This window comes from Diplotaxodon limnothrissa, linkage group LG7 (assembly GCF_057381915.1).
Source record: "Diplotaxodon limnothrissa isolate DT_005_m linkage group LG7, D_limnothrissa_male_GT1.1, whole genome shotgun sequence".
Taxonomy (NCBI): Eukaryota; Metazoa; Chordata; class Actinopteri; order Cichliformes; family Cichlidae; genus Diplotaxodon; species Diplotaxodon limnothrissa.
Genome location: NC_140602.1, coordinates 9507383 through 9534982, shown reverse-complemented (window position 1 = coordinate 9534982; position 27600 = coordinate 9507383). Strand labels below are relative to the sequence as shown.

At 39.1% G+C, this 27600-nt stretch overlaps 4 protein-coding genes across 8 annotated transcripts; all 4 read left to right on the top strand.

The window, feature by feature from the left end:
* The first annotated feature begins 3018 nt into the window (after window positions 1-3018).
* Window positions 3019-3990, top strand: LOC146627766 (uncharacterized). Its single transcript, XM_085357342.1, has 3 exons — window positions 3019-3393; window positions 3495-3564; window positions 3668-3990. The coding sequence occupies exons 1-3, from the start codon at window positions 3034-3036 to the stop codon at window positions 3988-3990; spliced, it is 753 nt and encodes a 250-aa protein (XP_085213468.1). The 5' UTR covers window positions 3019-3033.
* Window positions 3991-6249: 2259 nt separating this feature from the next.
* Window positions 6250-13491, top strand: chkb (choline kinase beta). Its single transcript, XM_085357341.1, has 11 exons — window positions 6250-6755; window positions 7875-7983; window positions 8154-8267; window positions 8415-8548; window positions 8633-8737; window positions 10859-10917; window positions 11590-11677; window positions 11773-11881; window positions 12527-12627; window positions 12739-12820; window positions 12922-13491. The coding sequence occupies exons 1-11, from the start codon at window positions 6250-6252 to the stop codon at window positions 12976-12978; spliced, it is 1464 nt and encodes a 487-aa protein (XP_085213467.1). The 3' UTR covers window positions 12979-13491.
* A 1081-nt stretch (window positions 13492-14572) lies between these two features.
* LOC146627764 (kelch domain-containing protein 7A) lies at window positions 14573-17532 on the top strand. Of its 2 annotated transcripts, XM_085357339.1 has the most exons (9): window positions 14770-14839; window positions 14978-15132; window positions 15221-15409; window positions 15502-15686; window positions 15753-16104; window positions 16246-16391; window positions 16514-16668; window positions 16863-17020; window positions 17150-17532. In XM_085357339.1, the coding sequence occupies exons 3-9, from the start codon at window positions 15281-15283 to the stop codon at window positions 17333-17335; spliced, it is 1311 nt and encodes a 436-aa protein (XP_085213465.1). In that variant the 5' UTR covers window positions 14770-14839; window positions 14978-15132; window positions 15221-15280; the 3' UTR covers window positions 17336-17532. The 2 variants fall into 2 exon arrangements, with proteins under 2 accessions (XP_085213464.1, XP_085213465.1); XM_085357338.1 differs by having other exon boundaries at window positions 14573-15132.
* Window positions 17533-17990: 458 nt separating this feature from the next.
* On the top strand, window positions 17991-26713 carry cpt1b (carnitine palmitoyltransferase 1B (muscle)). Of its 4 annotated transcripts, none has more exons than XM_085359150.1 (19): window positions 17991-18133; window positions 19729-19878; window positions 19968-20107; window positions 20250-20421; window positions 20547-20648; window positions 22108-22245; window positions 22330-22407; window positions 22605-22712; window positions 22802-22886; window positions 23125-23320; window positions 23419-23604; window positions 23682-23787; window positions 23872-23988; window positions 24109-24273; window positions 24361-24495; window positions 24931-25083; window positions 25179-25292; window positions 25415-25507; window positions 25602-26713. In XM_085359150.1, exons 2-19 carry the CDS (start codon window positions 19738-19740, stop codon window positions 25731-25733), a joined length of 2361 nt encoding a protein of 786 aa, XP_085215276.1. In that variant the 5' UTR covers window positions 17991-18133; window positions 19729-19737; the 3' UTR covers window positions 25734-26713. The 4 variants fall into 4 exon arrangements, with proteins under 4 accessions (XP_085215276.1, XP_085215278.1, XP_085215279.1 ...); XM_085359152.1 differs by having other exon boundaries at window positions 19726-19878; XM_085359153.1 differs by lacking the exon at window positions 17991-18133 and adding an exon at window positions 18190-19136.
* Window positions 26714-27600: the final 887 nt, after the last annotated feature.

The window sequence follows — 27600 nt, the reverse complement described above, 5'->3', positions numbered from 1 at the left end:
TAAGGAGTAAGTTGCAGCCACACTAAAATTTAATTCCTTGAACTGAATGGAACCTCATATATTAATAAATGTATTTGTTTATTCAAACAATGTGAAACATTATTAATACTGTAAGGTTAGTATTGTGATAGAGTCGAGTATATTTAATTATACTCTTGTAGACATTATGACATTATGCTAGTACAATTATGGTGAACAAAAAGTACATCTAAAAGTTCATTTCAAGAATACTGTTATGTACTAAAACGGGGGCCAATATAATCCCAAGAAGCATTATTAGTACACGTACTAGGTAAGGTATACTTGGGAAATATACTTGAAGTATACTTATTTTTTGTATGGCCAGCAACAAAAACTAATGGCTACATTTAGAGTAATGTTTAAAAATGACTTCATTTAGCAGGGTGTTCCTTTTTTCTCTTCTTATTCTTTCTTATACTGGACCTTCATTTGGTTTGTATAAGGTGGTACTTTTTAAGACACCTCTGCCTAACTACAGTGAACTAACCTAATAATATGCTCTGGTCGTCATTTTACTCAAGTTCAGGTGTCACATCCACTAACCAGCATCAGTCCTACAACTTCACTCTCAAAATTGATCAATTCTGGGACAAGCAGAAACTGTATTTTTAGCGGTGCCTTTTGTGGCAGGCCAGACTGCTATTAAATGCACTCTCCTAAAGAAATAATTCCTTTGTAGCACCACTTCATCTTGGTTCAGAAGAGATGTCCTGGATATACGTGATAATGTAACACGGGTGTTTATGTTTGTTCATGTTTAGCGCGTTGGGTTGTGTTTTTAAAGCGATTGTTACGTTTTTAAAGCTTTGTAATGCGACAGGTGCGATAGCCGACACCACACCTTCACCTGACGCACAACGTGATGTATGACACACACGTCGGGTATTCACTTTCAGAACAACAATGAGGATAGAAAATATTGCTCGAGGTGGTTAATGCTCCTTTCGCTGGTTGCCAACCACCATTAAATAACAACAAGAAGAAAATATTGATCTGCTTCTCAAGTTTTGCACGTTTAAGCCGCAATTCAGACTCAAACAAAGCTGCAAAGCAGGAGAACAACATGACCATCAACTATTGATGAATAGACCGTTAACATGTGCAACTTAGAAGTAGTCAGAGGTTACTGGATGTTCAATCGGGTTAAATGCAAGGTTGATTGGATTATATCTGAAGATCGTATGCAATTAGTGATAACTCTGCTAGACTCCTAATTGCTCGTCCATGCGGGAGTATCTCAAAATTAAATGAAACCACTTAACACTTTTTCCCTAAAACGGACTGACATGGGACACATTAAAGTTGGATTTTTTTTCACTTATTCGAGAGAAGTCAGAAATGCGTTCTTAGTACTGTTTGTTTTGACTTTCAAGCTACCCTACCAGGATATTTTCATTCAAATGCTAAGACAAAATGTCTATATCTATGAATGTGGAGACTCAAAAGACTAGTTAGGTAATAGTTGCCAATGGATTTATGAGACTTGATAAAAACTTGGACGTTTGCAACAGGTGAATCGGTGAACTACCGAGGTTGCGCCCAAATGTTTAAAGCTGTTAGATGGTCAGTGTTTTCAGGTGTGCTTGTACTACCTGTACGGTGCGGGGTGCTGACTAAGTCATGTTAAACCCATTAAAGAGTCGAGCTCAAATATCTTTTCATTTTTGTGCACTGCTCTCTTGTCGGCACACATTTTCTGTTTATTGAAGCCTTTTGTGAATAATTTTGATCATGTAAAAACTGGGAATTGGTCCCTATTGACAATACTCTTACTATTTGCATTGCATATGTCATTTAGGAAAGGTAATTGGTCACTGAACTTTTTGCAACTATGTGTATTTCTAAATTTTGTGGCTTCAGTGCACGCAAATATATATTGTTCAGTTTGCATGTTAAAAGCCACAAACATGTAGGTAACTATAGGTTTTCTTGTGGAGCTGAGAACTGTCCTGCCACTTTCAGAACATTTTCTGCCTTCATTCACATATGCCTAGGAATCACAGAACAAGAAGGGAGACGACTAAGGAGGAGTTTTATAAGTTCACTGGTGTGTTCATGTTCCTGGATGTGGGTATGCTGCACAAAACTTCACAGCTCTTTGTGCCTCTCTCAGATTTCATATCAAAGATGGGGGGGAAGTATTATGTCCATTTGAAGGTTGCTCTAAATACTTCAGTGTCCGAACATCATTTTCCAGCCATATTTCTCAAAAACATAAGTAGACACTTCAGCAGTCAAGGCAACAAGAAATTGGGGGATTTGCCATAATGCAAGGACAGGACATAGTTAATCTATTAGAAGACAGTTGACTTTATGTCATTTAAAAATGCAGGCTAAAATGCTCTTGCCAACCAGCACTATACAGAGCATCATAGAGGAATTTCAGCATCTTTGCAGCTGTAACAAAAGTAGACACTGAATCTAACACCATCTCTCTTTTTTTTAGATGGCAGACCAAAGAATTTGAATGACACCATTACTCTGGAGCTTGGGAATGATTTCCACTCCAACTGTCGCATGCAATCACAAGAGGAGACAGAGGTCATCCAGAGGACAGAAGTATGGTTAGAATTGTTGTGGAGGCCATGCAAGTTAACTGCAGAAACACCTAAACGTGCATCTTGTGAAGAGGTTGCTAAGATCATTGTAAACAGATACCCTCAAACGTTTGCAGATTTTACTGAAAAGGGAGAAAGACTGGGTTGTGGACATTATTCACTACTAAGAAGCATCAAATCTAGAGTTGAACATGTTAATCGAGATAATACAACACATAGGCTTCGTCAAACAAAGAGAACCAGGAATGAGGAAGACTGCAGTCCCAACAGTAATGCAACCTCACATAAAAAAGTTAGATGCCTTGTGGATAGCTATGGCTGTATTCATTGGCAGCCAGTTGAACTTCCTGAGGGGGAAACGTCAGCTTCTTTAGAGGAAAAGAAAGACATCTTGTTAACAATTTTTAATTCAGAAGGACCTGGAGCTTTGGAGAGACCTGATGTGGATGACTTCATGTGCCTCACATATATTTCTCAGCGGCAGCTTATCAACAGTTGTCCCTCACTTTCAGTAGCTGAAATTCAGGAGCAGTGGCCATTCTTGTTTACTCAGAAAGGTCTTTCAAACCACTTTCACAAACTCACAGGCATCGATATCAGTGAGCGCTTAGGTCAGGCCCTCATAACCAAAGGCAGAAGGATTGTTAACTATTTCTCCACCCAGAAGCTCAGATTGAACCTTGGTATAAGGACACTCATCCAGCAGATAGAAAGTGAGGGAGTTTTGACCAACAACAAGGTTGGCACAGCAGCCATACTTCTCATGATGAAGTATTACAAGGAAGATGAAGACTCCCTCTTTGTCTTAGCAGATGTAAGCTTTTTTCATACAGCTCTAGGTTTAATGCTGTTGCTTGCTGTCCTGTTATATTTTTTTATTTGTTACATAAAATGTCTTGGTCCTTTTTCTGGCAGGAAACATCTACCAGGATGTCCCTTGAAGCAGAGAGCAACCTGCCAGGCACTCCAAGGCTGATTATGCTTGGTAAGAAGTCATTTATGAAATAGAGCTGATTAGACCATATTACAATTTCTGTTTGGCACAGGAGCTTTTCGTGGACACAGGTATCCAGTCTCTGTTTTGCTAGCTCAAATTTCTGTAATTGCCACCTGCTGGATGGTGAGTGCAGAGGGGCGTGTAATTGTTGAGCTGGACAAAGAGAACACCTTTGCTGATGCAATGTCAGTCTTCTTTGGTTCATTCTATGTATTGAACCTGGAATACCAGGAGTCAGCGTGTGCAAGGTTTTTTGTAAGGATAAACCCTGAAGAGGGAACAAAATGTACCTCCAAGGTTGGGACAAGCAGAAAGACTGGGACCACTGTGAAGCGAAAGGTTGTTCACATTAACCCTCATGTCAGAACTTTCCTCCAGCGGCTTACGGAATTTGAGTGGAGAACTTCAAATTAGGTAACTGTTTTTGCCATTTTTAGTGAATTTCTTGTATAATTTAAGTGACCAATGTGTTGTTACCCGTGTCTCCACAGATGATCCATGGCCCATGCTTTCTGGACATTTACACAAGACGAACAATAATGAAGACAAGCTCTCTTGCCATCTTGCAAGACGCTGTCTCTGTCCAATAGGTTTTTTGAGTGCAACAGTTTTGATATTTTTTCCTTCTTTTACCCGTTTGTTAAAAATTATTTCAGCTACTTACACTTTTATTGTCACACGTATTGGCTCACCCTACAAATCAATGAACTCAGTCCACAAAGCAAGATCAGGGTTCAGTGCAGGTCAGTCAAGTTCATTCACACCACACACGATCATCCATGTCCTTGTGGACCTGGCTTTGTACATTGATTTGGTGGTGTGAGCCAGTATTTTGGACAAAGGCAGAAGTGTGGGGCTTGATATTATATTCATTACAATTCAGTTTATTTGTATGGTGGCAACAAAATGATTGCCAAGGCACTTCACACTGTAGGTTTAAGACCCTACAAAATATAACTAAGAAAACTCATCACTTGAGCATATGTTGTCTGCCATGATATGGATATGACATAATATCGTTATTGTTTGTACAACCATCTGAGAAAATAATGTATTACATGGTTTAGTAAAAACAAGTGCTTCCTCAATGAAAATGTTTCCAGTTCTTTTCAGTTTTTGATTTTGGAAATGTGTATTTCAGCAGGGAAAAATCAGTGATAATAAATAAAGTGGTGTAAAGCACATAAATTATATATTTGTGTGTGTCTATCTATCTATCTATCTATCTATCTATCTATCTATCTATCTATCTATCTATCTATCTATCTATCTATCTATCCAATTTTTTTGGAACCCTCCAGTCTCTTACAGTATGTTACTGTTAACTGAAATTATGGTAAAATTACGACCTGTTAAACAGTATGACCACCTGTTGGGACACAGTATCCTCTAGCAAAGATGAATATTTTTGGTACTGATGATGCGTGATGACGGTAAGTTACTGGTTAATATATTGCAGTTTATTACCTTGCAGTGGGCTTACAGTGACATACCGGGAATAAACGGTAGTATACCAATTTTTTAATCACAGTATGATGTTACTTTGTTGACGTAATTTACGACATAACGACATAACGGTATCTCACTGGCGCCAGTGAGATACCGTAAAAAAGGCTACGGTGCGTTACCATAATTTGTCCAAGAGTATTATACCACACCAGCAAAAAACGGTATCATCCTGCAGAACAGTAAGCTACCGTAACACGGCGTCACGGTATGACGCTGGCAACAGTGACGCCAGTATGTTACCGTAAAGTGGCGATGAAAAGTCTAACAGTGAAGGATATAAAGGAACAACAAAAAGTTGTTCAGTTTAGTAGATGTCCTAATGCTTGCTGTACGATTACATGGCTTCTATGAATGATTTTCAGTGACACTGAAAGTGTTCATTTCTATGCACTTGGCTAATTCACTGGCAAAGAGAAAACACAAACTCCCACTGCACCTCTGTTAAAATTTGTTTTTCTCAAATCCAACAAACAAATAAACAGTGGCATAGTCAGTTAGTTAGAATAGCCTCCTCATTTTAGTGTAATCAATATAAAGTACTTCAAGTAAAATTAAGAAAGTGTAAACATAAATGTTCCTACTTTAATTATAAGGTAAGAGTAATAATGCATAGCCCTTTCTGTTTGGGCGTCTGCAAATAAAAATTTTGCTTTCAACTAAATGAAAAGTTAGATACCGGCTCTTTAACTTACCTGCTCACAATAGACAGAGTATATTCATTTTAAGGGATTGCAAGAAAGAATAAGCTTCATCGTACTACTGTGGGCAATTGAAAACAACCCACACTTGAAAAAGTTTTAAAACTCAGTTTTATGTTGAATAAGACGCAAGCAAAGAGTAACTAGACCTTTTTCTCCCACATTCCTGCCAAATAATATCAGCGAATACACTCTGAAATCATATTATTCATTGCACTCAATGAATTCAAAGATATGCGCCACAGTCAATTACAAATAAAAACTTCATTTCCCAGAAACCTTCAGCGAACGTGACGTAGGAAGCTACTGCCAGCAACGACCAATGAGATTTGTGTGTGAACTCGCTCTCGAATTTTGATTGGACGTCGAATTCTTCATCTCGGCTCATCAATCCACTGGTACGTTGTCTGCGTAATGAGTTTACAGCAATCTGAATATATTACGGTTACGCTGTCAGCCGCCTCCCATGCGGTTCATAATATCCAGTTATGGTCGGCTCTTCCGGTTAAGCAGCTTTACAGGCGGACTGCGTGTGTCAGCGAGCCCCTCCTGTCGCCTCAGACCGACATTTCACCCTGCTATTCCTTCACTGTCCGCCCGGAAATTCAACATGCAGCCCAGCCGAAGTGTAGCAAGCAGTTGCGGCGAAGCGGGTTTAGGCAAAGAAAATAGTTCAGGGCCGGAGAATTACAGCACCAGCATTGCCACAGTCACTACAGAAGAAACAGATACTCCGGTTGTGAAGAAGCAAGTGGAGAGCACGCTTGTTCTAAACCAGAGACACCTAAGGACTCATAGTCCGCTATTAGGGGCCAACTGTGATGACGACTCGGAGGCAGAGTCCTTCCGGGATGGGAGAAGCGAAGAGGTCGACCGGGACACCAGGGATAAGGCCATAAATTGGTGCCGAGACTTTCTGTCGGGGTCGTGGAAGACCATTGAAGATGCTGATTTTCAAATCAGCATTGTCAGGTAAAATTCTTAAAAGTTATAGCAGTACGGTGGATAATAAAACACAATAATGTCTTCATTTAAATGATAGGGTATTATTATTAGTCGTTTTTTAAAACATACTAATCTGTAGGAACCAGTATGTTTGTGTTCATGGTTTCAAGTAAAGCGACGATAAGATCCAAGATCCTTGATGGTTTCTGCTACGTTGGGTCAGCTGCAGGGACACCCACCTCTCCTTAGTGTTTACTTATCTCGCTGTCAGACAACTTATGACGCTGTGAGTGTTGGAAAAGTGGCAGGTCAGCTGTGGGCTTATTCTGAGCTGACATTTGTTTGTTTGTTTTCCTCCCACACTGGTTTGCAGGTTCAAAATGATAGCATACCCAGTGTTTTCTACGTTCATCCAACAGTCTTGACCTCCAAATTATCAACATTACTGTAATTCACTTCAGTTTTTTTTTATACAGGCTCAAGGTGCTTTATATTGTAAGGTCAAGACACTACAATAATACTGAAGAAACCCCAATAATCAGAACGATCCCCTTTGAGCAAGCACTTGGCAACAGTGGGAAGGAAAACCTCCCTTTTAAGAGGAAGAAACCTCCAGCAGCCATTTGCTGCGACCCGTTGGTGGTAAAGATGGGACTTTAGACACAGTAACTTAACTATGTGGAGTGGTGTGTAAGCTCATCGTGAGTGAAGAAGAAACAAAAGGAAAATGAACCTGGGTCATCTTTTCATGTGATTTTATTTAAAAATTAAGACTATTCTCAGTGTGAGAGGTTTACACTGACTGAAACAGTCCAAATTTGAAGGGTCATGTGCGTTAAAAGATGGCCGATGAAGATTATGTAAACACCAACCAACTACAGTAGGGAGTCTCTCCGGCTGATCTAAAGAAGCTTGTGCTGTTTACTGTTTTTAAGGCTTAAGATATAATAAAAAGACGCCTACTTAAAACGAGTCATACAGTGATTTCATCGTAAATTTGCACCCAACAATCATCGATTTACCCTTAAGAGTATCTTTGAGTGGCCTTGTCTTTTGGCTTACATTTTTTATGGTTTCCAATCTCGATTAGAGAGAGATATTTCTAGCTTGGCCTAGCTGTTATAACACTGTTGTTTTTGTTTGCAGCGGTGGACTGAGTAATCTGCTGTACCTGTGTAATTTGCCCGACCACGTGCAATGTGTGGAAGACGAACCTCGCCAGGTGCTCCTCAGGGTTTATGGTGCCATCTTACAGGTTAGTCTGTCGCGTATGTCAAGAAGTTGCATCTAATGTCTGTGGCTGAGAGTATCATTCGGGTATTTTAAAGAGAAGATTGCACCCCTTTATTGATGTCAGTATATGCTATAAATGCCATTAATTCTCATGTAAGTGTGTCTTCCATCACATGTGTCTCTGTGGTATAGGGAGTGGACTCTTTGGTACTAGAGAGTGTGATGTTTGCCATCCTGGCTGAACGAGCTTTAGGCCCAAAACTTTATGGCATCTTCCCCCAGGGACGCTTGGAACAGTACCTTCCGGTATGATGTACCCCAGTGTTTACACACAGTATATTCATACACACAGTGAGTTTATGCTGCTTTCTGCTGGAGTCATTCCCATCAGTTTGTTTTGTTTGTCTTTTAAACCATGTGATAAGAGATTTTGCTGTTTTTCTGTTTTCCAAGAATACTCGCATGCGCACCAGTCAGCTTTCGGACCCAGCCATCTCCGCTGAGATTGCCACGAAGCTGGCCCGTTTCCATAACATGGTTATGCCCTTTAACAAAAAGCCTAAGTGGCTGTTTGGGACCATCGATAAGTAAGTACATGTGAATGTTATCTCTCTACTGCTCAAACTGTAACTTAGTCACAGTTAAAGATACTCTGTCTGTGGTGTTTTTAGATACATGGAACAAGTGATGAATATTAGTTTTGTTCGTGAGGCACATGTGAAGAAGTACAACAAGCTGATGAAACTGGACCTTCCTGCTGAACTGAGAAGCCTCCGGTGAGTTGGAACGCAGGCTCTAGATTCTGTATACTGTCTTTTTGGACACAGTTTAAACAAAGCTTTAGATTGAGAAGAAGACAAATCAGTGAGTCCCCTCCTGACTCTCACACTAGTGTCAGGAAGAGAGTACAAACAGTACAAAGCTCCTGCTTTAATATGTTTATGTGAACAATGATGTAATTTGCATTGCTCTAGCCAACTGCTAGATCTCTTATCAGAGCCGTCTCATATTACATGCTCGAATTTTCATACAGGAACGCAAACAAAAACTTCACAAAGTGGGTATGAGTCACGCATTGGAGAGAGATTTAGCAGCTAAACAGTTTGTGCTGACTTTCTGTTTGCTGGTGAGGCCATAAGGTAACCATGCCAACATCAAGACTTTGAAAATGAGTTTTGTTAAATCAATAAAGTTTTAGGTCATTGTATAAATCAATGATTGTCAGTGTTGTTAGAGACATTTAGAAAACTGTCATGTATCCTCACCACCAGACAAGTAAGGTTACCACTAAAATAGGGCTGTTCGATATAACGATATATATCGGATGATGATATAAAAACGTCTATCGTTTCATTTTACGCTATTGTTTGTTTCGTGGTGTCGCAAAATAAACTCTTTACGGCAATATTTTTTCATCGTTTTGACTGTCACTGTAGTGGCTATATTAATTTCTTAAAGTTCTCTCTTTCTCTTATATTTAATATAACCACACTACGGACAGACAAGCGCCTGTTTTCATGCGTTGTCGTTAGCAACAACGAAGGTAACAGCATCGTGTGTCCACTTGTTTATTTTCCACATAAACCTTTCACAATAAAGCTCAAGATCCTGTTGAGACTTTTCAAAAAAAACCTGAATCACGTGAAAGATGCAGAGTGTTTACAGATGAGAAGTAAAAAAGAGCCGTCAGGTGCGAAAAAATAAACCTTAGACTCAAACGTTAGAACAGGCTTTTCCCCGCAGCACGCCGTGTAATAAATACTCACAAAGAAAACGGCGGCCGTTACAACTTATGTCTAAAAATGTATAGTTTCATGCATCGGTTAAAACACTCGACTCCAGCTACATGCCCAGCTGGAAACACTTCCTGCAAGTCGAGCTGCCCGAGATTCACAGAATTTACAGAAAATGTTACATTTTTGTGATTTATATCGTTATCGGAACGATAGAATTCTTATATCGGGATATGAGATTTTGGTCATATCGCACAGCCCTACACTAAAATGAGTCTTTATGTGAAAAGGTTTGCTGCATTATTCAAAGCTGGAAGGATTGTAGCTCTGCTTACGTTACTTACATAAATGTAATCTTTGGAATTCATTCTTCCATCTGATAGGTGACCTTTGTCCCAGTGCTTCCACAAGTTCACTTGCTGAGTTGTCTGGGTAGTCTGACCTTAGAACAGCTAGAGAATCAGACCAGTGTTTATTGTCTTGTTTATATGTACTGGTTTCACATATGTAGTTGCTGTCTGCTGCAAGGAACTTGAGCCTTCAGATTTATCTGAGTTGAAAGCGTATCTGTCACAGCATGTTGCGTATGTGACTGCAGGGTACTGTTATCTTAGCTTGTTCTAGGCAGTTTGGCCTTCTCTCTATGGTCAGGAATTACTAGTGATCAAAGTGTCAGTTATATAATCGACTGCTGTTGTCACTGACGTTATTTTGGAGTTTTCGCTTTTGTACAAGAGTATTGATTTGTAAATTTTTACTTGGTTTGAATGGCTTAGTGTTTATCACATTTAATATCTTTACATATCCTGGCTGAATAGCAGAAATAATTGTGCTAAATCGTAGTATTAGTAACCCCTGACTTTTGTACAGTGCTCTATCCATGCTGTCAACAAATAAGAGTGGACCTGTAATAACTGTTGATTAGTTCAGTTTATCTTACGGTGCAATATTGACACAGTTTATTCACTTATTGTGTGCTATTGCTTAAGTTTAATTCTGGTAGATTAGGATGTCTACACTTTTCTCATGGAAGTTCTAAATTGTAGTGTTATATTGCATAAAATGCACTAGCTGCATATCCATCACTAAGATTTGTGTGTTCAAGTTTCTCTCTTTTTCTTTCATCACCTACTTGGTTTTTCTTGCCCCATGTCTCCACAACAGTGCTTTGCTCGCAGCAACTCCCTCACCAGTGGTGTTTTGCCACAATGACGTCCAAGAAGGTAAAATCTTCCATCCATCCATCCAGTCATAGCTCCGCCTATCATTACGCCTCTGGTGTGGTCCGATAGATCCCACCCTCTGGTTTCACTGTCACAATTCTTACGAAAGCTGTGCATTATATAAGTCAAGAGCAAGCTGGGTTGTAGTTTTTAATAGGGACAGCTCATGTTAAGCTATAGTCATAGCTCTGCAGCTATAAAAGCATTTTCAGGGTTTGATACACATAAGCTGACAGCTGATAAACTTGCTTCACAAAAACTGTTCCATGTCATCTTAAAGGTGTGACATCGGCACTCTGTGCAGACCAGTTGAGTTCTTCTACACCAAACTGTGAAAATTTCAGTTCATCTCTTTAGGACAGTCTTTGCAAAGCCAACAAAAAAAGCTTGTGCCAAGATGCTAAAGGCACAATTTACTGTAAATTATCAATGTATGCTTTAATGTTTTCAGTATTAGAATTAAGGGCAAAAAGGACATTTGGATTCTTTTTTTTTTTTTTGCATTATACAATGAAGATTTATCATTTAATTATGATTCAAACTATAAGTTATTTCACATTAAAGTTTTTTATAATGTCAAAAGAAATGTAATATTGGAAGACCAGTCTGGTAGTAAATGCTACTACTTCATTTTGTTAAGCTAAAGCCTCACTTCTTGTTTTGTTGCTGCAGGCAACATCCTCATGCTGGAAGACGGAAAGCATTCCTCAGCGGAAAAACTCATGCTCATAGACTTTGAATACAGCAGTTACAACTACAGGTAATGTGTAAGGGGAATGTTGTCTTGATTTAGCAATCAAATAATTGTGCCACCTGTACGTGAAGGTAAATAACACAATGTGTTCCTTTTTGTAGGGGTTTTGACTTTGGCAACCATTTCTGTGAGTGGATGTACGACTACACCTACAATGAGTGGCCTTTCTACAAAGCCACACCAGAGAACTATCCAACCAGAGAGCAGCAGGTCAGTCCGAAAAAACACTAGCGCCAAATAAAGAGTATTCAAATTGAGCTGCATTTTTAACACTGCTTAAATTAGTTACTCCTGACATGCTGCATTGTAATTATGAATATAGAAGTTGTAATAATATAGAAGGTAAGTTGATGTACTGTCAAGGAAAACCGTGCAGAAAACTTGGATTTGAAACATTTACTTGGAGATATGTATACGCACACTGGTTGATTTTTGACAGTAAGTCCTGGATTCACTTTTAATAGATGCATTCAATTAATGACACAAATATTGTGCTGTGTTTTGTCTTGATTTAATACTCGCACAGCTTCACTATATTTGTTTTTCTTTCTCTTCAGTACATTTAGGATCTGATTCCTTATTTATTGTTTTGATATAAAGCTAGTTAGAAAATTTTCTACTAATCTTTCCTTGGAAAAATAAAACTGGGCTGATGTTCAAACCAAAACTTTGAAGTCATCTCCCTTGATGGGATAGACTGGTTATGCAGTGCCATCTAATGGTGAAACTTCATACATTTTTATGTTTAATAGCGAGATCAAATGCTGCACATGCAGTCAAATCAAATCAGTTAAATCAGAAACAGCTGGAAGTTTAGCCACACTCACTAACTTGTAAATTTTTTTTAAATTTCAGCTTCTTTTTATTAGAAGTTATTTGGCAGAACAGCACAAAGACACTAACGTTGCTGTGGACCAGACACAAATTGAAGAAGATTTAATAATTGAAGCAAACAGGTAAAACAGCCTTAAATAGATTTTACAGCAGTGCTGACGATCAATTAGAACAAGTTACAGCAGATCAACAGATCACTGGATTTTCTGTTTGTTTGTTTTTTTTAATTGTAGATATGCATTAGCATCACACTTCCTCTGGGGGGTCTGGTCCATCATACAAGCTAAGATATCCAAGATTGAGTTTGGATACATGGTAAGGAGTGTTTGATTCTTATTACTGTTGTTATTATTCTCTTTTAGTGTAGCGCAAGTCACACATTTATATTTTTTGTAATAAACCACATTGTCTTGCAGGACTACGCCCAGTGTCGTTTTGATGCCTACTTCAAGCAAAAGAAGCTCTTCAGCTGAGATCCAGCTTGTTAATCAAAATGTACTGTCTCATTTGTTTGTCGTTATCATTCTTCAAGCTTGCCCCCTACATTGTGTTGGAACTATGCCTGTCTGCTTAAGCTGAAATGACAAAAAAGAGCCTCTGCACCTCAGGCATTCTATTTTACTCATGAATACCCTTATTGTGAAATGTTGTCATCATTTTGGGGGCCACAGTTGATTCACAACTGGTTTTCTTTCATATAAACACTTGTTAGATGCACTTCACTTCCTTGGACCATTATTAGACACTTTTATCATGGGATGCATTTGTGTAAAAGATCTACCTCACCCTTGTGATGTTCATAGGGTGCATAGTTTTCATCGTAAAGGGCTGATTCTGACTATTCAGTGAGGGAATAACTGAGACCCTTATTACCTAATCACTCCATGCTTCATAACCTTTTCCTTAAACAATTTAAAAATATTCCACACCAGTTATTCTTTAACTGTTACATTACAAACTTGCCTACATTTAGCAAATTATTATGTAAGGACTTTTTTTTAAAAATATACAGTTTGCATAAATTTTCATCACTGTAGAAAAAAAAATACTGTCAGTTTAACTATTAGAAAGTGTAAAGCTGTTTTTACACATGAACTGGAGCGCTGATCTGTTTTGGACATTCAAAGCAGAAAGTTTACTTTGTGTCCTATCGCACTGATGTGAGAATTGCGCAAGTGGTAGTGGTGTATAGCAACTCCTGCATGCTTTATCCAGACAGCACCCTCTCCTTACTTGCACAAAGCTTTTCCCATAATGAGAACACATCTGAAACAGGCTCTCTTATGTACTGCATCAGCATTTTGCAACTTAAAGCAACATGCAGAGTTCATGTATGAAAAATGGCTTACAGCATTTATGTCAGTCTTTTTTTTTCTTTTTTTTTGTCCTTGTCACTAATTAAGATAACTGTTATTACAGTGCATTTCTGCTGCACTAACTACCTGCCCATTTGACTCTGTTTTGTTTCCACTTGTTTAAAATTGCTTCTATACCTGCTGCTTCAAATATGTGACATTCTTACCAAATATACCAATCTTTTAGAAAATATTTTAAAAAATTGGAATATTTGTGCACGTTTCACCAATAATAAAAACGTGTTACAGTCAATTACTGTAGCCCATTTGAATGTGAAGTGCTTTTTTTGACATGCTTTTATTTATTTTGACTTTGTTCTATATTTGAATAAATGTACATCAATTTGACATCAAAGTTTCCAAAACAATGTTTTACACAAAGACGAAACTTGAAAGTTTACTCATTAACTACCTGTGACTGTTTTTGTTTTTAAGGAACATCTTTTCTGTAATTTTATTCTGTTAAACAAATTCAGTTTAAATGCGAATAAACACATGTGCTTAAAAGCTCGTCTTACATCTTTCAGCTGCTAAAGCTTTATTTCATGTCTAGATAAGTTTTACAGAGATGTGAAGGTAAGCTAACTACAAAGTAATTTGAGTGACCGATGATGTTCAGACTGAACACTATCCCACCTCTGTGATCCAAGAATAGATCAGGCAGAAAGACTTGCACTGCTCTAAGATTAAGAGACCCTTCTGAGTCCACCTGGTCTGCTGCAGGGCAAGAAACGTTTTCTAGCATTTTATTCGCCGTGCTTATTAGAGCGCCAAGCAGTACGAAATCGGACCCTGACGTTTTGGTGTTTACGTCGTTAAAGGTCACGTGACTGTGAGAGCTGAGGCAGGGAAATGGAGAGCAGCTGACAGCACATGGACTAAAATGCTTCTATTTTTCCATTGTGCAGAGGTTGTTGGAATTCTTCAGCGGGCCTGGCTTACCTTATATGGAGGACCTGCATTTCATTTCTGAATTACAGTGAGGTGCAACTTTGATCCAGACAGCGCTCGGTCATTCAGATGAATAATCTCAGGCAATACGTTATGATACTTTTTGAGTGGGTAAGCTTTTGGCTGAAATGCATTCTTAGAAGGATTTTGGATGCTTTTCCAATAGTCAACAACTGGATAGCGTCCTCAGCTGTCACAGACAGAGCATTATGCCAAACAGACTCAGAGGAATGGAAGACTAATGAAGCGCTCCGCACATATCTCCTTGGAGATGGTGATGAAACCAAGGTTACAGTCCAAACCAGCCCACATGCCTTTCTTGTGAGTATTAAGCAAAGTGTGAGATTTCCAGTCATACTGGTTAACAAAAGGCCGTTTAAAAAACTTGGTTTAATAATTTATTTCAAAGGTGAACCTACAAAGACTTTCAGAGTGCAGTGAGTACTTCCGAGCTTTGTCCCAGTCCAGCATGAGAGAGACCTCTGAGAGCCTCATCCACATGGATCACGTGTCCTCTTCCATCTTCCGCAATCTGCTTGAGTTTTCCTTCAATAATAATTTCAAAGTTCCCCAAAATGAGTTGGGAGCACATATAAAGGTACAGCTTCATATATAAACCTCCTTGGCTAGTAATTCAAATTCCTAGGAGTGACATCATGATTTCTTATATTTCTCTTTCTGTCTCTGGAGGTAAGCAACTATCTTCTAGCAGATGCCTTCCTCTCAAAGTGCCTGTCAGTCCTGACAGATGAGCTCAGCCCATCTAACTGTTTGTCATACCTGAGTCTTGCTCATGAGATCTTTTGTGTGGAACTGAAGATGACAGTACTGACTTACTTGAGTAGAAACCTGCTGGAGCTCCCAGACATCATCAGGTAAGCAAAGTTTCAATTCCCCAATTTTAAATGTTTGTCTTTCACTAAAATCGATTTATACCTCAGGTGCCTGAATGAAGAGGAGAGGGAAGAAGCTGTCCACTTGAGGACTCGAGGAGACCGACACCTCTGCACCCTACGGAAAGAGAACCTGAGTTCTTGGAAGGATCCAGAAACAGAACATGCACGACACATATTCACCCTGCAAGGATCAGAGGACAGTGGAGATTGGTGTCCACTTACAGAGCTTCCCTTTCGGGCTGATAAGTGGTGTATTACAACAGTGGTGCTTTACAACTACTTGTATGTCATAGGAGGTTACAGGGAGCGTATGAAGAGAGGCTGGGAGTTTAGCATGGCTTCCTTTCGATACAATCCCTTTACTCATACGTGGGTCACCACATCTCCTCTGATAAAAGTAAGCAGTCTCCCAGTTTGAGTCTCAAGCAGGTGGCCAGTCTGCCTGTTTGTCTTAGCCCCAGCGAATTCCTCTTGCCTTGTCTTTTTCCATCGTTTATATAACACTAATGAAAAGTGTCGCCATCTGTCATATCCACAGCACAGAAGGCACTTCAGTGCAGTGGCCTGTGAAGGCTGTATTTACGCAGTGGGAGGCTGGTACTTGGACTCTCTAGTAACTCCAGACTCCAGCACAGCTCTCTACACAGCTGTAGAGTGCTATGACCCATGGAAAGATAAGTGGAGGTTTGTTTCCTCTTTGTTAGTTCAAAACAGCTAGCAGCTTTCTGCAGCACTTGATGCTTTCTAATTGTTTCTCTTCCAAAAAAAAAAGCTTCCTTTAGTTATTGGTATAATCTCTGCCTCAGGTTTGTGTCCTCATTGCCACTCACTGACTTCCAGTTCACCATGTCTTTGTCCCATGATGTTCCTCTTGCTACGACCCTTGGACAGTGTATCTATGTGCTGGGGAGCATCCAGAGGACTGGAGAGAAGTTGTTACTGCAGTACAACACAAAGAAAGGTGCATACATCTGGAAAAAAGCAACCAAGCTCAGCAAAAGAAACCTGGTTTTATTTCCAGCACAGAAAGCTCACTCTTATGTGTGCTGCTGTCTGGAAAATGCCTTCGGTATAGTTCACCGGCTCTAGATTTACATTTACAAGCTGTACACTGATTCATAAATGGTTCTTTTGAATTCTTTCTTTCTCTATTAGATGTATGGTCTGAACTGCTTCCCACCCTTACCAGAGCCAGCGTAGATCTCCCTACACTTTACTTCCTGGGGGCCACGGACAGGCTGCTTGTGATTGGTGGCAACAACTCAGAGAATGTGGTAACCTCGTTCTGTGCGGAGTCACAGAAATGGGGGCCGGTAAACAATCAACAAACCCACACTCATATTAGAAGAGCACTGGATTATCTGGATGCCTAAATAACATATTCATTCAAAGTAATTTTTCACTCCATTTAAATTGTTGATAATGCTCTTTTTCCCCCCCAGGTTTACAGCGCTGAGAAAGTGGCATTTGCAGGTCAGGGGACAGTGGCTGGTGATCAGATCCTGATGATGCCAAGTGTTGAGCACAACACTGTTGTTAGCATGGACCTCCAAACACTCTCCCTCAAAGCTTTCCCTCCTCTACCCATCTTCACTCGCTATGAAGCTACCTTTTATCTTCATTTCTAATGCTATGGTTAGCATCTTTGCACACATATGTTGTGTGCAGGTTCTTTTGGGCTGAATGTAGTTTGCAATAGCCCAAGTACTTCTAGATCACTTCCCAGTCCTTATGTTGTCCAGTGTTCATATTTCCTAAAATGTAAGACCAGTTTACCCCGCTATGTTGAATGTTTGATTTGTTTACATTAAAATAATGCAGTATATACAATGCAATACCTTTCTTGCCTTGATTAACACCTTCAAGTCCTACTAACCATCACCACCTTGCCATCACCAGTGTGTGAATGTGTGTGTGAATGGGTGGATGACTGGATATGTAAAGCGCTTTGGGGTCCTTAGGGACTAGTAAGGCGCTACATAAATACAGGCCATTTACCATTTACCATTTTAACCATTCTCATCGGTGTCAAATATAAAACTGGTATTACAGTGTTTTATTTATTTATTTATTGGTGCCATAGCAGAGATGTACTTCTAAGTAGGTGAAATGTCACATGGCTCTCTGTTACTTCTCAACACAGCGCTACAGCGGATTCAGTTACGTAGCCAGTTAGGCTCTGTCTCTGTTTGGTGTCTTGTTACAATGACATGGGAGAGAGAGAGAGAGAGAGAAACCGAGGATGGTGGTGGGGAGGTGTGTAAAGCACAGGAAAGGACAAACTTGACCACAACCTGACGAAAGCCACTCCAAGGGCACAGAGCACATAAGCCTGAGCTCAGAAGAAATTCATTGCCTCACTGACACAAACCAAAGTCATAGCTTTCCTTTGCTCCATTGGTTTAGGCTCACACTGCCCTAAAAAGGTAAAGTTATTTTTGCTCATTTCTGCATGTTTGCTTTTTTTTTCTTCTGATTGCTTCTAAGTGTAATGCTAAAATTTTGCTTGGGCATTAAAATTGGAATATTATAAGAGGGTTTTCAATAACAGACAAAAATCTTTAGATATCTGCGAGATTTTGAAATTTTTCTATATTAACAAAGCTGCAGAGCTTTTCTAAATCTTAAATTATACCAGTAGGTTTGCACACATTTGCGTGTTGTATTCTGTGTTTATATTTCCATGCCCGTCTGCGGATTGCACACATGCTCAGCCGGTGTACCACTATATCTGGCCACTGAACTTTGTCCCACTTGGTGACTGTTCAGTCATATGACATGGAAAAAGAAATACTAGACCTGCTGCCCCCAACCATTATATGGACTGCTATGGGAAGTCCTGATATTTTTGTTAAGAATTAAGGAAGGTCATCGTATTTCTCAGACAAAGACTGAACCCTTTCAACCTTCAGTGTATTTATTTTGCATTTAGACACCTGTTAAACTTCTGCCAGTGACCCACCTTATCACATTATGAGCAAACAGGACAAATAGAGCCGCTTTCTTTAAAACTGCCGTCAGTCACATCTGTGAAAGATTGTTTTTTTTTTCTTGAGGTTAACTGTGGTATGACAACAGTTAATGAAATACCCAATGTTTAGTCAAACCTGGGCATGGCCCAATGGGGAAAGAAATGAGGGAAATGATGAGGGAGTTCAGTGGCAAGTGCTGAAAATCAGTCTGTAAGTCTCTCAGTGACGACCTTTCAATGGACTAGTAATAAGTAGGCATGATTCAAAATTGGGATCTTTACAGATATAGCTTCTTTTTTCTGTGGAAAATAATTTAGAGTGTGTTATCACCATGAAGTCGTAAATCTCTGAAACCTTTAACAACCACTATTCAGATTTTCATTTTTTACCTGGCATCCAGTGGTTAAGACAGGTGCCGACACCCTCTAGGCCTGTGTGGGACTTTAAACAACAAAAGGTATGCATTTTGGACATTAAGATCTTGGTAGGACAAACATTTGTAGCTGTCATTAAAAAAAAAAACCCAAAAAAACAAAAACATTTTAGTGGATAAACTATTAGTTAAGGCATTACATCACCAGTAGGAGTATTTTACATTTTTTAAATAATTTTATGGTGTGGTTTTTGCTGATTTATTTATTTATTTTTTAAATTTTCCTTCTTTATTTTTCTTCTTTTATTTTTATTTTTTAATTGTTTGGGAGTGTTTTACTTCCTACCAACGTCTCCCCAATAGCCCCTTTTAAAAACAGGGACAGCTGGCCAGCAAAACAGTTGAGGGTCGTAGTTCTAAGTACAGTAATTTTTATATTCATTTTCAGTTATACTGGGTAAGAAACTTAATGGATGGATGGATGAATGGATGGATACATTTTATTGTAAATAAATTTGTTTTCTGGGCACCACTTTGGTCTCTGTAATCCTGAATGAATTAACATTAATTTATTATGTGTATTTTTTATTAGGAGATATTATAAAACATTATAGACCACTGTATTTTTTATTTTTTTTTAAATGTAATAAGTTCTCAATGCTGTTCATGTTAGCAGAACACAGAGATGGCTGAGGCACATCAGGCGGTAGGCTTCCAGTTCACTGTGCGCCCAGATGGTGTGGACTTTAAACTGAGCCAAGAAGTCATCAAAAATATCTACCTATCAGGAGTGACAGCATGGAAGAAGAAAGCCATTCAATTCAAGGTACAAAAACTGGCACTTAATATGGTAATATCCAAACTGAAAGGAGAGACCTTTTGTTACTAACCAATAGTGGTATTTTATATCCACAGAATGGTGTATTGGCAGGAGTCTACCCTGCCAGTCCCTCCAGTTGGCTAATAGTTGTAATTGCCATGATGAGCTCTTTATATATCCACACAGACCTGTCTATGGGAATGATGGATACCATCAAGGAAAACCTACCATATCGGTCAGTAATCCCACAAAGCCCAGTTTTGAAGTATTTCACTTGACCTTTAGACTTTACTGGACAAGCGATGCGGTTATTTTGAGTCATTTATCTGTTTTTATGTCGTTATTGACAAAGACGGTGTTTTGCATTTTCTGAGCAGAGACTGTATGTCAGTACAGACACGAGCAGTGCTGAGTGCCATCCTGTTTGCCACAGGACTGTGGCTGTTCCTCATCTACCTCCTGAGATACACTCTTAAAGCTCTTCTGTCCTATCATGGATGGATTTTTGAGTCCCATGGAAAAATGAGTACATCAACTAAAGTGTGGCTGGTATGTTCGTCTCACTTTCATTCATGGCATGACTCTTATTTCATTTGGGACTTTTTGGTTCTGTCATTAAAGAGAAGGGATCTTCACTGATTTTTTTCTTTTTCTGTTTGTTTTTTTGTTACCAGTGCCTGGTAAAGATGTTTTCTGGACGCAGACCCTTGCTCTACAGTTTCCAGGCCTCCTTACCCAGGCTTCCTGTGCCCAGTGTGGATGATACAATTCACAGGGTATGTAGTTACAGTAATGGATTTGCATGATCAGAAACACATATCTTATTTGTGCTCCCATAGTTTTCTAAAAACATAGAAACGTGGTCTGGACATCATTACAAGTAGTTGAGATTTTTATGCATAGAAGCTTTTAGTTATTGTTGTTCCATCAGTTCCTGAATCTAAACTCACACTGAACTCAATCTATACCAGCTGAAGTTCTTGTCAATAATTCAGTTGATATACAAAAACCTATTAGACTAACCAAGCACAGGTATAAAAATACTACCTATGCTGCTCCAGCAGCCTTCCTGCACCCTGCTCAAATTGTGTACAGTTTTTCAGTAGGTTTTTGGGAAGAACTTGGCACGTCCTCTTGCAGAAAAGCTGTCTTGGATGTCTTCCAGAATTTCTGGTTATACCTTTCAACTGATATGTCAATGTTTTGTTAATTAAATTAAATTAAATTTTATTTATACAGCACCAAATCACACCAACAGTTGCCTCAAGGCACTTTATATTATAAGGTGGGGCCCTACAATAATACGTACAGAGAGAACCCCAACAATCAAATGACCCCCTGAGCAAGCACTTTGGCAACATTGGGAAGGAAAAACTCTGTTTTAACAGGAAGAAACCTCCGGCAGAACCATAGAGGGGCGGCCATCTGCTGCGACCAGTTGGGGAGAGAGAAGGAAGACAGGATAAAAGACATGCTGTGGAAGAGAGATAGAGATTAATAACAATTAATGATTCAATGTAGAGAAGTCTATTAACACATAGTGAGTGACAAATGTAACTGAAGAAGAAATACTCAGTGCATCATGGGAATCCCCCAGCAGCCTACACCTATTGCAGCATAACTAAGAGAGGATTCAGGACCACCCGACCCAGCCCTAACTATATGCTTTAGCAAAAAGGAAAGTTTTAAGCTTAATCTTAAAAGTAAAGGTAGTGTCTGTCTCCCGAATCCAAACTGAAAGCTGGTTCAACAGAGGGAGGGGCCTGAAAACTGAAGGCCCCCATTCTACTTTTAAACACTTTAGGAACAACAAGTAGTCCGATAGCAAAGTGCTCTAATGGGTTGATATGGTACTACAAGGTCATTAAGATAAGATGGGGCCTGATTATTTAAGACCTTTATGTGAGGAGCAGGATTTTGAATTCAATTCTGGATTTAACAGGAAGCCAATGAAGGGAAGCCAAAACAGGAGAAATATGCTCTCTCTTTCTAGTCCCTGTCAGTCTTGCTGCAGCATTTTGGATTAATTGAAGGCTTTTCAGGGAGTTTTTAGGACTTCCTGATAGTAAAAAGTAGTCCAGCCTAGGAGTAATAAATGCATGTACTAGTTTTTCTGCATCACTCTGAGACAGGATATTTCTAATTTTAGAGATGTTGGGCAAATAGAAGTCATTTTATTACGTGACGTCTGCTTCTATGTAACACTACTCCCTGCGTATGATATTCTTTTCACAGTACCTTGAGTCAGTTCGACCTCTGCTGGACAATGAGCAGTACAATAAAATGGAGCTTTTGGCCAGTGATTTTAAAGAAAACAAAGCAGCTCAACTGCAGAGATGCCTAATCTTAAAATCATGGTGGGCAACAAATTATGTGAGTAGTGTTTTCTGTCTAACATGCTACTGAAATTGTCTTGAATTGTAATGATAGACAATAAAAACCTGTAATTTTCTCCAGGTAAGTGACTGGTGGGAGGAGTACATTTACCTCAGGGGCAGGAGTCCTATCATGGTCAACAGTAACTTCTATATAATGGTATGTAAAACTGTCAGTACATCAGTTGAGCGTTTTTTCATTTTTATGTTAGTAATGGGAATGAGGTAATAATTTATTTTAAATAATTTAAACACGTCATCTTTAACTTTTCAAATAAATGTGTCTGTTATCTGTGTTTGTTCTCTGTTTTGTGTTGTCACTTTGTTGTGTTTGGTCATTCCATTTATTGTGTGAAGGACCTCTTGTACGTGACCCCAACACACCGTCAGGCTGCAAGAGCAGGAAATGTGGTACATGCCATGTTGCAATACAGACGCAAACTGGAACGTGGTGAACTTGCACCGGTATAGCTTGCCATTACAATTACTCTTTTCTCTCGTTTTATTGCAAGGTTAAACTCTGTGTTGACTTCTATTTAACTTTTTCTGCTCAGCTGAGGGCTTTGGGGACTGTTCCTATGTGTTCTACTCAGATGGAGAGGATGTTTAACACCACTCGCATTCCTGGCATTGAAACAGGTGAGCAAATGTTTAGATCTGTACTGTATGAGTGCTCAATCATCAGTCACAGATAAGATACTTCCCATTGTCCAGTATGCAGCACTAGTGGGTACATCTCTATTAATGATTTCACAGCAAATAGGTTCCATCGCTCTGTAAAGCTACTGGGACATATCTTTGATGCTGTGCTTTCAGTAAGTCACTGTGTGTAACTTAAATTAAATCGAATTTTTTACTGGCTTAACAATCTTTACAGATTTTGTGCAGCACCTGACTGATCGGAAACACCTGGTTGTCTTCCACAAGGGTCGGTTCTTCCAGGTGTGGCTTTACACTGGAGGCCGTCACCTTTTGCCCAGTGAACTTGAAACACAGTTTCAAAGGATTCTCAATGATACATCAGAACCTCAACCAGGAGAGCTCAAACTAGCTGCCCTGACAGCAGGATACAGGTATATACAAACAAAAACACCTTAAAAAAGCAGGTAAGCAGGTTAAATGTTCAAACACTTTCAGCAGAAAAGGGAAACAGTCTCACTCTCACCCTTAGGGTTCCATGGGCTCAGGCTCGGATAAAATATTTTAGCCAGGGCATAAACAAAGTATCCCTGGATGCAATCGAGTCAGCTGCCTTCTTCCTGACATTGGATGATGAGCCGCAGGGTTACGATCCTGCAAAGACCAACTCACTTGATAGCTACGCCAAGTCCCTGCTGCATGGAAAATGTTATGACAGGTAGGCAAAGAAGACCAAGCCTTTTATTGACTTTGACCAAACTGATTCCCTAAAAGAAGTTGGGGTTTTTCTTGCAGGTGGTTTGACAAATCTTTTACATTGATCTCTTATCCAAATGGAAAAATGGGTGTAAATGTTGAACATTCTTGGGCTGATGCACCAATTGTAGGACACATGTGGGAGGTAGGAAAAGTGTTCTGAAAATATCCTAAAATAATGATTCAAAGAATGCAAATTTTCTTCAGCTGCATTTTTTTTTCTTTTAAGTATATTCTATCAACAGACTGCTTCCATCTTGGATACACTGAGGAGGGACATTGTAAAGGGGATGTGAACAAAAACCTGCCTCATCCCACTCGAATACAATGGCAGATTCCAAATGAGGTATAGAAAAATTTGTATTTATTTCTTATATCCAGTATTGTTTTTAGTTTTTTCTTTTAATTTAATGGTGTTTTAGATCTGTACACAAACTAATTAGGATATTCTTTTACCCTCTCTAAGTGCCAAAATGTCATTGAAACGTCATACCTCTCAGCCAAGCAGATAGCTGATGATGTGGACTTCCATGGCTATCTGTTTGCTGAGTTTGGAAAAGGCCTGATCAAGAAGTGCAGAACAAGCCCTGATGCCTTTATTCAGCTGGCCTTGCAGCTGGCCCAGTTTAGGGTAGGCCTGCCATAGTTCATAGAATCACTGACATTTCTTTAAATGTATCTACAACCATCAACTAATAGATAACTCTTTGCTTTATAGGACCAGCGTGTGTTCTGTCTGACGTACGAATCATCGATGACACGTATGTTCAGAGATGGGCGGACAGAGACAGTGCGCTCCTGCACTTCTGAGGCGGTTGCATTCGTCAGAGCCATGGAGGACGCTGGTGCGACGGTAGGCAAAACAAATAACCATGTCCACAACAAATAAAAAGGTCATATCATTCAGCTGCTCGACAGGTGTGTATAAAGAGAATCACAGGTCAAAGGCATTTTAATGGAGAAGTTTTTAATAAAAATAGACAACAACTTTGGACTTAATGTGGTTTATAATGTTTATCTTGTAGTCACGGGACGTTCATGTACTCAGTTTTAGATTTTCCGATGGGTCACATTGTTAAAGAACATGTTGTTCTACTAAGACCATGGTGACCAAGACCTAGAGGTAATGTGTGTCAGTGCCCTGGACTTTAAGCTCTTGGATGTTCTGACAGGGTCAAGCTGGTACTTTCCTTCATTGATAAAGAAATCTAAAAATTATTTTAATGCAGTTTTTATTTATTTATTTAGAAATATTAGAAACTACATTGCCTGTTGTTTATGTTGTCAGAATGCCCAGAGACTTGCCCTGTTTCGGAAAGCAGCAGAAAAGCACCAAAACATGTATCGTCTGGCCATGACTGGTTCTGGGATCGATCGTCACCTTTTCTGTCTCTATATAGTATCTAAATACCTTGGTGTTGACTCACCATTTCTTACTAAGGTTAGCTCTATTATCTATCATGTGTTTTTAATGTGTTTTTGTTGTATAATGCTCTTTTCCAAACTAAATTCACTGTCTTTGCGTAATGCTTAAAGGTGCTTTCGGAGCCCTGGAAGTTGTCCACCAGCCAGACTCCACAGCAGCAGCTCAATTTAGTTGACATCAACAAGTTCCCGAAATATGTGTGTGGTGGGGGTGGATTTGGCCCTGTGAGTTAATTTGATGCAATATGAACATGTGCAAAAAGTTACAGTCATAGCTTTCTTACCTGCTGGCCTGATCAAGGAGGGCTATGTGAAATGTAACAGCGTCTCTTTGTTATCTTTTTTAGGTAGCTGACGATGGTTACGGTGTGTCTTATATCATTGTTGGGGAAAACCTCATCACATTCCACATCTCCAGCAAGTTCTCCAGTCCTGACACAGTAAGACAGAAAAAAAGAGCACTGCATACTATAGATCCAACTCTTCCTGTTTTTATCTCTTGCTCTGATTGCTCCTTCTCTGTCTGACCTGCAGGACTCATATCGGTTTGGTCAGCATATTCAAAAGGCCATGCTTGACATCCAAGCTCTCTTCAAGCCTGAAAATGATAAGACAGCACAGAATGCAAAGTATGTCCATCTGGAAAATGGGAAAAAGCACATATAACAGAGAGTGTGGCAGGGTATGTTGGATTTGGAGCACATACAACCTGTGACTCAGTCTTCATTCATAAAAATAAAACAAGGCTCTGGTGACAGGTTGGGCTGCTGTGGTGAGTCACGGCACAGGAGCTTGGCATTCCTCTCAGACAAAAACAATATTTATTACACATCTATGTTTTTCCTGTTTATATTCGGGGATAAAGAAATGTATTTCTTTTTACACAATAGTTCCTCACATACACATACCACCCTCACTGTATATAAATCCAATGTAATGTAAATAAAGCTACAATATGTATTTATTCATGATCTTATGAAAGCTGTAAATATATCTGCCAATGTGTTCTTGTATTTGCAGATCTAAATTATTTGTTATGTGCCTGTATTTAAGAATTTGCTGTTGATTTTAAGGCGGCTGTCATTAGTGATTAAAAATATAACACACTAAATGCAACTAATGCATAACTAGTGCAGTCATCATCAGTGATTTCTGTGGCACTGCTGTGGAAGATTGGAAAATTCAGTTTGAAATGATTACATCAGCTGTGTGTGTGTATAGATAGACAGATATATGACATAGTGTAGGGACTGAAAGAGGCATGACAGAGCAGCAATGCACTGACAGGTCTTAGTGAGAGCTGTGGGAAATTTGCTGTCAAAATTAGGAGATTGTGTTCAGGAGAGTGAATTGTCTCCTTAAACTCTTGTGCAAGCATTGCTCCATGAATACAAATCAATAGAAAATAGTTCATCATACTGGTAAATTTGTGGATGACATACAGTATTGTGCAAAAGTCTTAAACCAGCCCTAATTTCTTTATATTTGGCTTCCAAGGACCCAGGTGTATTTGTAATTACTTTAAGTAGTCTTGAGCTCCGAAAGATTTCTGAAGATCATTCAAAGTTTTTCTGTGGACACTGGCTGCTTTTTCACTGTTTCTGTACAGACTAGTCTTTGTTTTGGGTTTTTTTTTTTTTTTTTTTTTGGGGGGGGGGGGGGGGGGTGTTAAGCGACATAAAACTGACGTATGATTCATTCAAGCATAAGAAGACGCCTAAGTCGAGCCGTGAACCAGTGTTGTGTAAACATACAACAGAAAAGTTAGCAAAGAACTAATATTAAATCATATTAAAGCATTTTGTTACTAACATTTTGTTGCAAAAACATGCAATTTTTTCCCATTACTGTATGTAAATCTACAAAAATTGCCCAAGAAAACACAGTTTGACAGAAATAAAGTATAAAAACTATCCAAAGCAGATAAAGCTTATCTGAAATTCATGTCTTTATTGTATAAAAGAATTGGTGGGCAGGCACTACCACTCATGAATTGGTCTCCCCAGTGTCCAGATCTCAGCATTATTGAAGCAGTGTAGGAACAGAATGCAGTCAACATCTAAAGAAGAGATTTGAATGTCCTTTAAGAAGCTTGGAAAAGTATTCCTGAAGACTACTTAAAGGAATTACAACAAACTTTAAGAGAGTTCATGCTGTGTTGAAGAATAAAAGTGATCATACCAAATGTTGACTTTCAAACTTGTTACATTTGTATAAACTCTATTTCTGTCTCGTTTACTGTATTCAGATTAATTCTTGAACGTTTCAATAACTCGCTGCAGCCATTTCACAATTTCTTTGCAAAATATGAAGAAATGAATAGTGACTCAAGATTTTTGCACAGTTTTGTATTCCTATTCATTACAGAATAAAATGAGTACTTGTGCTTTTAAATACATTGACGACAGACACAGAAAAACTTTTTTTTTATTAGAGAAGTTTATTTTAAGAGGTGGCAAAGGGGATTTTGACATGTTCCTGAAGTTTTACAGAGAGCTTCCCGATTTATCCCTGCTATCTGACCTTTGACCAG